This window comes from Apteryx mantelli, chromosome 12, assembly GCF_036417845.1.
Source record: "Apteryx mantelli isolate bAptMan1 chromosome 12, bAptMan1.hap1, whole genome shotgun sequence".
Taxonomy (NCBI): domain Eukaryota; kingdom Metazoa; phylum Chordata; class Aves; order Apterygiformes; family Apterygidae; genus Apteryx; species Apteryx mantelli.
In genome coordinates this window covers 19,613,742-19,625,753 of record NC_089989.1, presented here as the reverse complement: position 1 = coordinate 19,625,753, position 12,012 = coordinate 19,613,742, and the positions used below count along the sequence as shown (strand labels likewise).

At 45.7% G+C, this 12,012-nt stretch overlaps 1 protein-coding gene across 1 annotated transcript in view; it reads left to right on the top strand.

Moving 5' to 3' along the window:
* CADPS (calcium dependent secretion activator) overlaps positions 1-12,012 on the top strand; it is a 246,120-nt gene that overhangs the window by 41,711 nt on the left and 192,397 nt on the right. Inside the window, exon 2 of the mRNA XM_067303622.1 lies at positions 7,723-7,836. Within this exon, the coding sequence (XP_067159723.1) occupies positions 7,723-7,836 (114 nt within the window). The remainder of the gene's footprint in view (positions 1-7,722; positions 7,837-12,012) is intronic.

Sequence of the window (12,012 nt, the reverse complement as noted above, 5' to 3'; positions counted from 1 at the left end):
AGGCACAGTAATGGCACGGTTGTTCTCTGTGCAGCAAATGAACCGGGCACCTCTTTGGAGAGGGCAGAAGGCAGCACCTGGTTTGGGGGCCAGGGGCACCGCTAGTGTATTTGCCGTTTGCCTTCCACAAAGATTGAGCCTAGCTGGGGAGAGGACGGTCAGCGTGGATGGATCCAGGGACTGAGGGCAGCCCTGCACACACCGCTGGGCCTTGCTGAGAGTCCTAGGTGGTCTCCTGGGATACTCCTGGATGTGATCTCAGAGCGGCTAGAGAAGCTATTGCAAATGTGAGTGTCCATGCCCCTGCAGAAGAACAACTGCTGCTGTTTGCCGTGCAACAGGCAGAACCGCTTGGGGTGCTGGCGAGGGAAGCAGACCGGTGTGGTTCTCCACAGCAGCCGTTACAAACGGCCTCCTCCGCATCTCTGTCCAACAGCAGGCTCCAGGCGCTCATCTCGGAGTAAGGAAAGCGCCTGGAGGAGAACCTGTCACCTGGGAATAGTGCTGCAGGGAGGCTGTAAATCACTGGTGGGGGCAGGGGGGAGCCAAGCAACCATGAACAGGGAATTGTATAGACAGCCAGGAGACAGTGGGCGTATACACAGTGATCCACATACAGTCAGCCTGTAAGGGAAGAGGACAGACCAGCTTGGTAGCCCTGGGCAAATGTGTTGTGGTTGTCAGAAACCAGAACAGTGAGCTCTTTCTAGTAACAAGTATCAAACTTCTCAGAAATGACCAAAAACTAGGTTGTTAGGCAGCTGCGAAAAGCTCCCTGAGACTGACAGTTAATACTGCTCGCTTATGTTGACAGCAAAACCCCAGTGATGTTCGGCAGCTTGCAAAGCAGCTACAGATGCTTCTGCCCAGGAGAGTTTACAATGAGAAGACCAACGCTGGGGAGCTGACTCACCCCCCATGTGGCCCTCTCCCGTGTCGGAGGGAAAGCGGCACCAGCACAGGGAGAACGTGCTGGGATTTCTCAGGGCAGAATAAGCTGATCTGTTTTGCCTCTAGTCTCATGCCCTTTGCTGGGGTATCTGGGCATCTCTGGGGGACTCGGGTGGGGTCTTTAGTAGACTGGCCTGTGCAAGGCTTTTCAGAATCTGAAGCATCTACAGCTCCAGATCATGGAGTGAAGTTTCTGCTTGTCGTTGTGCAAGAGAAGATCCATTAAAGAAGGCCCAGCATGCTTTGGGTCCTAATAGTGAAGGAACTGTAAAGGAATCAAAATTTAAAATGAACAATATAGCAGTTAGAAAAGGCCTACTGAGAAGGAAAGGGGTGCTGTGTTTTGGTGTCAAAAAAGAAGCCTAGAATCTGCTCTCCTGGGCTGTGCTAATGTACTGGTCTCATCAATGAAGGGACAGGTGGAGAAGCTGGAGGCAATATTATCAGTGGAGATTTAGCTGCATGTGTAGATGTGATTTAAAAAAAAAGCAGTGGCAGATGTGTTCTTGGGCATCTTCCTTCTGTTGCATAAGTTAAATGGTAGAGTTAAGCCTCCTTGGGGGATACCTTGTGTGAAGAATGGGATTGTTCCCTGAATAAGTTTCTACTTGGGTTTGTCCCCCAGATGCCAGTGCTCAGCCAATCTGGCATCCAGTGCATCCCTTCCTTGCACATAGTTCATGTCATGGCCAGTTTTCTGACTGTGGAAGCAGTGATGATGAGGGATGCTCGTTAAGTCGCTTTGGTTTGTTCCTAAATTACCTGGTGCTGAGGAGTAATAAAATATTTATTAGGCATTACAAAATCAAACCTGGAAAAAAAGCACATGGTGCAGTTGTGGTGGTACTGAAACAGCAGATATCCTAAGGAGCAAGATTTTTAATCTGCTCTGTGTTCACATAATGTAAATGGATCTCTCAGAGACAAAAGACAGGTGCTCCCTCTGGGAATTACCTGCAGTCTTCTGTTGAGCTGCTTCTTGCAAGTCACAGGTAATACCGATCTGCTGGGAGGTTCTCGGTTCCTTACACAAAGCATCTGTGGGGCAAAGGCTGTCACTCTGGTGTGTAAAATCTCTCCATGTAAATGAATGAACTACTGATTTCATTAGAAGCTAATTCAAGTCCTGGTTGTATTTTGCGAATTAGCAAGATCTTGCCTCACTGAGGTCTTCTAGTCTGAGTCAGGTTGATGCATGTGGCTTTACTGGCTGATTTATGTACATGTACGGTTGTGCATGGGGTGCTCGAAAGGCCTGACACTGACAAATGAGCAGTTAAATAACACATGCCTTGTTTTGGCAGCACAAACTAGAATGGCCTCTCCTTGCAAGTCTGCTGTTGGATATCATGCAGTCATGACACGGTGTAGGTTGGAAGGGATGTCTGGAGGTCTCTAGTCCAATCCCCTGCACACACACACATATATATGTGTGTGTGTATATATACACACATATATATGTGCATATATATACTCACACACACACAACATTATTACGTGATATAGACTTAACTAGTGAGCTTTACTACTGTATTTATTCCTGTATGCTCAGACGTAGCAAAGCATTTTGGAAAGGGTGTGTATTAGTGAAGTATGCTGCATGTAACTTTTTTTATCAGGGAACTTTTCAGTGGCAAACAGCTCCTCTTTGTGATTTTTGTGCTCCCCCGCTGTAGGTGGAGGAGGCTGGAGACAACATGCAGAGATGAATGCCAGCTGTTTGCTGGCTGGAACAGCTCTGGAGAAAGTGCCATGGCTCCATGCATCAGGGTTTGCATTCAGCTCTGAGTCAGATGAAATATATGCAAAATTACATGTAGCAAGAAAGTTTCTGCTGATCATTTGTCCTGAGGAGGCTGGTGCACCATTTCCTACAGTCTGCCTCAGGCAAATTCAAGAAATTTCCTCCAACTTTTACTAGCCATTACAGTACTCCTGTTCAGGGTCTGACTCTTCGCTTCTGTGTGATTGCATATGAATCTATACTTGTATGCAGCTGCAGTGAGGCTCTGCCCTCCCCACCCTACCAAACTCCCTGAAGTTGAGGTTGCAACCAAGCAGAATTTTACCTAATGCCTTAGATAGTGCAGAAGGCTGATGTATCGCATTGATGCGTTTCAAGGGGGAAGTAATTCTGTTTTATGCTATTTGTAAGCAGACTATGGAAGGTAACCAAATGAGAAGTGCTTTGTATTGGCCCCTTCAGAGGTCTTTCTGGGTCTGCTAAATGAGGCGGAAACTATTGGCTTTTTATATATACACCTGGTTATCTAGCTGATCACCAGTGAGTCTAATAATGAGTTAAAATAGCACCCCTGACTTAAAAGCACTTAAGCTTCAAGGTGAGTGTTGAAGGCACATGCTCTTTTAAGCCTATAGATAGGTTGGTTGCATTGCTTGTGTTTCAAGCCCCCGCTTAAATGCTTTGAAGCATGACACTGGGATTGAAGATGTGTCCTGCCAGGAGCAGGGCTGAAGCCTGGGCAGTTTGGTACAGCCTCCGCTCTTCTAACCCAAACCTGCCACAGGACAGCAAAACTGGGCTCTGGGGAGGCTGTTCCCTTCCGGCTGCCAGGAGATGCATTTCTGAGATTGGGTTGCAATGCCTTTAGCATCTGATGGGGAAGCGGAGAGGAGGCACTGGCCCTTCCGAGCACAAAACTCGGGCAGGATTTAAAAACACAGCCCTGTCAGCTCGTTGTATTAAAGGGCTGCTGACAGAGGTCAGCCACTGTCTAAATTGCGGCTAATTGGCTCTTGCTGAAAAAAGTCGCTAGAACAGAGCAGGGGCAGGAGGTCACATCTTCCCACTGCTCACAGTAATTTGTGGCCTTGTCAGAACAGCTTTCTGGAGTGCTCGGGTGCAGCAAAGCACCCTCGTCCGCACCCAGGCCATGGGACCCGGAGTAGCCCGGCCTTCAGCCTACGTGGAGGGCAGCTCTTCCCGGGCTCTGGGCAGAAGATCCAGGTGTGCAGCTCTGCTTCTTCCTCAGGCATGCCTTGAGCAAGCTGTCCAAGGCTCTCAGCGTGCATGGCAGAGCTGGCGTCGGCTGGTTCAGCCCTCGGTTTGTGCACGCTGAGCCCCAAGGACAGCCTGAGGTGACTCTCATACGGGGATGTCTGCTCCGTCCCTCTCCTGGGCAGCCGCGTCGTTGATGGAAGGAAGTGCTGTGCTCTGGCAGCTCTGGCTCCAGCCGCAGTGTTGCACTGAAACTCGGGTGGAAGTGGAGATACCAAACCAAGACAGCGCAGCCGAGCCGAACCTAACCTGTTCAGCACAGACTAAACTGTAGTTAAGGTGGCTTTGAGGAGAAATGAGCCCACTGGCAGTCTCTTAACCAGGCTGAAATTGCACCTGTATTAGCTGCTCCGTACGGCAGCTCTAACCTCGGTGCTCCTTTTGTGCGCAAGCCTTGCCTGTTGCCGTCGGAGGCGCTCGGAGAAGGCGCTGCACCGCTGAGGTTTGCGTTGCCTCTGATACGTGACGGGGCTGACCTCGACCGCAGCTTCAAGGAGGTAACGCAGCACAAACAATAAATAGAGGTTGTCTTTTGAGCTGCTTCTGGTTAATGTTAAATACCAAAGACCTGCACGTAGGTTGCCTACAAGGAGCTTCTGGCAGCCTGAACAGAAAGATTTGGAGAGTTTGGGCATGAAATGGAATGCAAAGCGCATTGGGCAAATTTTCGTTTACGGGCTTTCTGTACTAGTCATCTGCCTCTGTGCTGCAGAAGTTCAGCATGAAAGCAATTTAATTTTGGCTAAAATTGACTGAGTTCTTGATAAGGTCTGTAATAGTGAAACGGACACAGATCAACAAGCTGGTGCTGTTTTACAGTCCAGAGGCAGTGGAAAACAGAGAGTCCTGTTAGCTGTGGTGCTGCACATCAGATGCAATCGGAGAGGCCCTTCCATTCCCCTGGATGTGGAAAATGTTTGCATAGAGCTTCGGGGTGAGGAGGAGGCAAGTGACACTCCAGTAGAGAAAAATCCAATGTTCCATTTCCACAGCCCCCAGGAGGTCATGTGCAAGATGAGTATTGGTAGTTTCCAGGAGTTTCAAGAAGTGTCGTTCATTTTGAAGGTAGCCCATTCAATACAGAGGAAGGAGCAGAAAATATTGTGGCTAGGGAGGATTATAGGAGTTGAACAAGCCAGGACTTCTGGAAGTTCTCCTTAAATAATCTGGAAAAAAATAATTAAAATGACATACGCATTGTCAAAATCCCAAATGAAAAGTCAAGGTGGAGCACGATTTTTTTTTTTTCTTTTAAACTGCATTCTTCTTAGTTCAGAATATCTCTGCTTTTAGTACATCTTTCCCTGTGCCTCAACATGCGGATTTCAATGTTCGATGTAGTTTTGCTATCTCTTTTCTTGGTTTCTTGTGGCCTCTGTTGTTCCATCATTCCTCCCTGACATTCGCAATGGCTGCTGTTATGAAATCATCAATACATTTAATGTCCTGATTTTCTCTTCTTCCAGATAATTAAATGCTTAATAAAAACAGGCCTAGCACCTTCACACAGCTATCTCCCACTTGGTCACTATATTGTCTCTGGCTTGTCTTATCTCTGATCTAGTTTCTTTTCAATTTTCAGGACTTCCATCAAATCAAATAGGTTTGGAGCCTTTTTTTTGTCTAATGTTGTGTGCATTGCTGAAGGGCTCGTGATGTTTAGAGTCGCTATTGGCGAACTCCCCAAAGGGTTTTAGGTGCCTGACATGGCAGATGGACTCTTATATCCAAAAATTAGATCCAGCCGCTCTTAAAGCCAGGAGCTTTCAGCCATGCTTTTCCCAGGCTCGTTGCAGACCATGACCAAGGCTGAGGTGGGTCAGTTTAGAGAGACTGTGCTTGCTTCGATCCCAATGACTCATGTAAGGCTGAGCCTGGCTGCATATGTGAAACCCCATGAAACCTGAGTGCTTTCTGGGCTGTTGTTTTGGGGTAGGAATGACCCTTTTTCTTCGAACGGCTGCAGGGGTAACAAAGGTTGCTCCATGTTTTTCTTAAGCGGAACATACTGAATTTTGCTTTATGTTGGTTTGATGAACATCTCTCCATAAGCACCAGAATAAACTAACCCTGGATTATCACATCAGATTGCCATCGCTCACTACCCCTCCTCGGCATGGTGTTTCAGAATTAATTACCACTATTCATGATGTTTGTTACCGCAGTCCCTAAACACCTCATGTGGCGCGTCATCTAGATCTAGCGATACTTATCGTCGCGTTTTCCAAGTAGTCCCTCTCCTGCTTTTTATCACTAGCTGTGCTTACCAGGCTTCATTACACTCCAGTTGTTTGGATCTCTGTAGCTTTTGATATTTTATTCGAAGCCATTTGGACACTTAAAGCCAATAATTTTATTTTTCTCTTCCGTTCTAATGGACTGGTTTCTTCTGCTGACATACTGTTGAGGTAAAAATACTCCTCTTACTCTCCTCTAGCCCTTTTGGCTATTAGTAAATAATTATCCTAATTTTTATTGCTCTCTTTTTCCCTTTCAGATTGAAATTGTCATATATACATCTTGTTTGGTTCCTCTCTTTTGTCTAAACTGATTCTTATCCTCCAACCTGAAGTAGGTGCATACCAAAACAGACACAATTACAGTTATACCCCTGCAGCCTTTTCAGCGTGAGTGTTATCTAAGATATTATACTGGCATTGCAGGTATGTTACTTAGGTACCTGCTGTGGCTTTGTTTACATTAAAAGTTGAAGAGGCGGTTTTTTAAACTATAGCTGTCTTTAAACTGACATATAAATTGGCAAAATAATGGTGTGTTATCCTGCAAGGCTGAAATAAACCCCTGTAAACTTTCTATTGATGTCATGCCAAAAATAGAACCGTCTTGTAAGTTTTATCAGCTGTATGCTGGACAGAAAAGGTTTTGGGCAGCAAAGAGAAAGCAGAGAAAGTCCTGGCATGGATAAGGAGAACAGATTTGCTCTCCAATGTTTTGCTTGGCATTAAATGGTATTAAATTCTTTCACCACTGGCCCTGATTGGTGTTTCATATATGACAAGCCAATAGAAATGAGCAACCTGGAGAAGGCCTAAGAGAAGCTGCCTTTCTCATTTAAAAGATAAATTGCCTTTACTCTTCTGTAGCTGATTTTGGAGTACTGTTGTGCTTATCAACTACTTCTAGACAGGGAAGGAGAAGGAGTTGCAAGCCTTGTCATGGCAGGGCTGGGTGCATGCCCTGCTCACAAGAAAGGGAGGGCAACTCTGATTTCATAGCAATACTGAAAACAAGAGGGAAGGCCAAACTGTGGACTGCTAATGATTGCCGTCCTCAACAGCCAACTCGCAGAGCTTCTAGTTCGGTGATTAAATGTTTATCTGCCAACATCTAAAGAAGTCAAGGGCTAAATGAGGAAAAAAGTGCGCTGAAAAATTCTCTTCTGAGCATACACACAACAGTTTACTTCTCATTTAGGTATACCTGAAACAATAAAAGTTTTGTGTGCATTTTGTGGTTGTAGAGTTGTTTAGAAATGATGTTCAGGGTAGTTTTGGGTGCTCATGACACTTAAATGAATGTCAGGGGAAAGAGAGCACGTTGTGTGTGTGTGTGTGTGTGTGTGTACCTACATGTGGCTGATTCCTCGTCTACTGCTGCTGTCCCCAAAGGAGACCAGAAATGTGCATCACAAGCACCCCAAAGAAGATGCTGCAGAAGAACTTGTGTTTGGCTTTTCTTCTCATACATAAACTTCTCCTAACTAACTTTCTCCTTTTGGCATTGTTTTGCAGATAAGTAAGCAGCAGCTACAGACAATCAAAGATCGATTCCAGGCCTTTCTCAATGGAGAAACCCAGATTGTGGCAGATGAAGCATTTATAAACGCTGTCCAGAGCTACTATGAGGTAAGGAGAGATGATTTCAATATCCATATGAATCATTGTTCTTTCCCTAGTCACAGTTCAGATTTTGAACTGATGGGTTCTTTGTCCTTTGTGGACAAAGCACAAAACAAAGGCAAGCGCAAGGCCTCTCCAGAGCTTGAATGTGTGAGGCCTGATACCTTACAAGGTTCCTAAAGCTCAGGATTTGAAGATGCATCTCCCATAAGACAACCGTGGTGACCCGTACTGTGGTGCATCCCGTAAGTTTGATTATGGAGATGATGATGCATGGCCCAATAGGTAAAGTACTTCTTCTGTAAACCCTCTTGAAAGAGAGTCCTGTTGAGCAAGGCAGCACACTGTGAAAATAATGTTTTAACAGAGTCAAAATATGGGGCATCTCTTCACAGTTTCAACTCATTAAAGAGTCTCACCTTGAACAAGAATTTAAATTAAGTGGAAATGTTAAGGAATAAAATTGTATGGAAAATCACAGTAATTCAACCCTTCCTCCCTATTTGTGTGATAAAATCTATCCCACTGATTCCAGTGATTCAATACCAGTTCCAGATTTTGCGTTGCCCTAGCAATTATTAACAAGTACACACTCCTTGCTGGTAAAAATAATAGCCTGTGAAGGGAGAGGGATATTTCTTTACACCTTTACACCTAAATGTGTGTTAAGTTCTTCCTTACGGCTTCAAGTTGAAAAATTCCTTCCTGATACCTTTTAAGCAGCTTACTTTAAAACAGGGAAGATGCCACAACATAAATGAAATGTCCCATGTTCCCTATGAAAAATAGCAAGAAATGGCTGGGCAGCATTTTCAGTTCTTGCTGAAGCTTCTGCCTTATGTCTAATTGACTTTGGGATTTTCAGCAAGAATCTTATCTTCTCATTTTGCTCTTTGCATGCACTGACAAGTGCTCTGAAGTGAAGGGGAAGGAAGGGGGAAGTACATCTACGAAAGTAGATTGCACTGAAGAACATGAAGCATCATTCATAATTGTGCAAAAGAATAATTATGCATGTCTTTCTTCTTGTGCTTCTTTGTATGCAGCCCTTAATGCAGCCTTTCATATTTTTTCTCAGAACGAAAGAGCTTCTGTTTTTGAAGGAAATCAGTGCTTGTGATTTGTATGAGGAGTGTCGCTTTTTTTGTTAGCCTTTCTGCAAACCATTTCTCTTTCTCCCTAGAGCTATTCTGTCATAAAAGGTGAAGATTTTGGTTTGCCTATGTAGAATATTTCTGTGGAAGTGGCATCTAAGAGGGAACAAAAATCAGATACTAAAACTGAAGAGAATTTTAACTCTATAAAAAAAAATGGCAACAGCTGCTTCTGTGCAAGGAAAACACAAATTATCCCTGGATTAATTCTATTAAACTGGCCTAACAGTTGCTGCTCCATTCTTCTCTGTACAGGAAGGAAGCTGAGAGTAATTTACATCTCTTATCAGAAAAGAAATTGCCAAGGGATCATCAGTTTATCACAGCTTCCCTGAACAGATGCTCTTAGAGAAAGTTTTCAAGATGGCCTGAGCAGCATTTTAGGATGTAAGAGCATTATAATCTGTTTAGATGAGATTATTGGGGCAGGCGAATGAAACTGCTAAAAACAGAAAAGATATGCCTGTTCCCCTGGTGGGTCCAGCCAAAAGCTTGTCCTGAGCAGTTCCAGGAGTCTTGTGCTGTGTAATTAGCCTCAAATAATTAAACTTACCAAGAACAGTTGATCAGAAATAGATGTCTGCAAACCATATGCTTTCACCTCGACTAGATGCACCACTGGCTTTGTCCTACTCAAAAGGGGCTACAAAAGGCCCACCTACTGCGTAATGCATTGCTCTGGGTCCTTTAGTATAACTTTCTTTTACTGCTTTTTGACTGTTGGTTTCCTTCAACTTACAGCAGTGATTACTTCTTTTCCCTTCTCCCTAGCTGTCTAGCTGATGGGGCAGTGCAGAGAGGGCTTATAGGAAACAAACCTTTCAATTTCTGTGCAGTTGTAGCAAGGCTGTGCGTGTCTTCCTGAGTCCCATCTGCAGTGGCACAAAGAAACGCAGGATTACCTTGCAGCAGAACACCTCTGCCCTCTTTGAACATGTGAGCAGTGTTTCCTGATGGTGCTGTTCTCCTTCCTCCCCTTATGAGCAAAGAGGTGCCCACCTTTAATCAAAGCATGGTACAATCAGAGCAGATCCTACTTGTTTATAACTCCTGCAAGTGTCAGAGTTCTGTGCAAATAACTCTTCCTTGAATTTACACTATCTAGAAATTCACATTTGGGTACTGGCATATAAAGCTGCAGGATGTGCTTTGGGCTTAGAATATACTAAAACGGAAACTGTCCGTCTCTGTTCAGGACATAGCTGGTGGTGTTTGTAAGAGGCTCATTTACTATCAGGACAGAATAAGATCTGTTCTCTTTCAATGTTACCTGGGGAATGGAATTTTTTTTCTTGGTGAAAGAAAGGGGTCAAAGTGACATGGTGAGTCAGGGATGCGTTTGATGTCCTTGCCCTGAATGTGTTTGCATGGTAATGCTCTGCTGAGTGTGCTGTCAAGGGGGTAAACGTGTGACTGTCACTCCTAGACTAGTTCACAGCACTGCAATCTAATTAAAAGGCTGACTGGTCTGAGCAGACTCTGCTGTTGGTCTGCAAAGCACCACTGTGCCTGTAGGAATGCTGCAGACCCATCAGATGAAGTATGCGAGACAGGCCCAGCACACTCCAACAGATGCTTCAGGAAAGCCTTCCTCGTCCTTTGACTTCCACTGAATAAAGCTTCATCTGACAACAACCGTTTTATGCAGAAATCCCTTCAATGGGTGTTTGGGAAATGCTCTGTTAGACCCGTTTCCACTCTGCTGCTGGCAAATAGAACCAGGACACACGTGATCTGTTGGGGCTCATCCATGGATGTGGCAGAAGGAGGTGTCTGACCCAGCTCACGCAAGGCTGGTTCTCTTTTTCATGTGCTGGCGTATGTACACGCATTAGGATTTTGCTCCAGTAATTACTGACTCCTGGCAATCTTATTAGGCAGTCTTACAGCTGGGTAATTCACCTGGTATCTTCCAGAAACAAAACAATTTCCGTGACAAAACACCTCTTTTCATCTTCCCATTTCTCGGTCTTTTTTTTTTTTTTTTTTCCTCCCTGCTTCGTGTCTGACTGGCGCTCCCCCGCGCCTGCCTCCTCTCTGCCAGCCGCAGCCTTCCTTTCTTCTGCTGTCTGCAGCTCTGCCCGGGGAGGATAAATCAGGCACTGCGCGGTGCTGATGGGAGACAGGGAGTCAGTTCCCCCGCACTCAGTGCTGTCACGGCTCTCGCTGGGACAAAGACCGCACACAACAATAGACACTTGTGCTGCCAGCGACGGGAAGTCATTAGCACTGTCGTGTGGGGTCAGACCAAAAGCGTGTTCAGCCACCAGCGGATGATTAGAGATTGAATGCGAGAGCCAAGGGTGCATGCAGCAGGGCCCACTGCTGTGACCTCTTGCTATTTCTAGCAGTCAGTGCTTTGGGGACTTCCTCAGCAGGGGCTGCCACCTCGCACATATGATGTTATTGCTCATAGTTATGCTTTGCAAGGAAGGGAAGTACGTGCTGGTGATGTTTCAGTGTGGAATTCCTCCTTGAAGTGGAGGCTGCTGGTAGTATCCTGCTTCTGGCCACCTTGTCTGCTGGGAGCGCTCCCCAATGCGGCGGTATTAGCAGAAAAATGACCCAGCCCTTCCTTAGCACCACTTCTGGGCTGTTCCTGGAGGAAAACTCACTACTGTTCCTGGCAGATGCACGTGCTGTCAAGCAGCTGGGAACATGGAGTGCCGAGCTGCTGAGTGGTATATAAAAATCTTATCGTGTCCTCAGGTTATCCTCAAGCTCTTTAATTATTGAGAGCTGACAGATAAACCCCTGTGCTGGCATAGCTTCCTCCCAGCCTGCTGCATTCATCGGTTCTCAGCATCATTAATAAAGCAGCAGTTCTTGCTAGGCATCGATTGCTCTTCTCCTGTGTTGGGGGCATGGGAGAGGAGGGCCAACACAATAGCTCCCTGTCTCCCTCTCACCCTTCGACTCTACCTTGCTCCCATGGGACCCCTGTTCTGCAGGGGGCTGTTGTGCCCTGACCCTTCTACTGTTCTTGCAGCGGGAAGAGTATCTTCATCAAACGCCTTCTCTCTCTCTC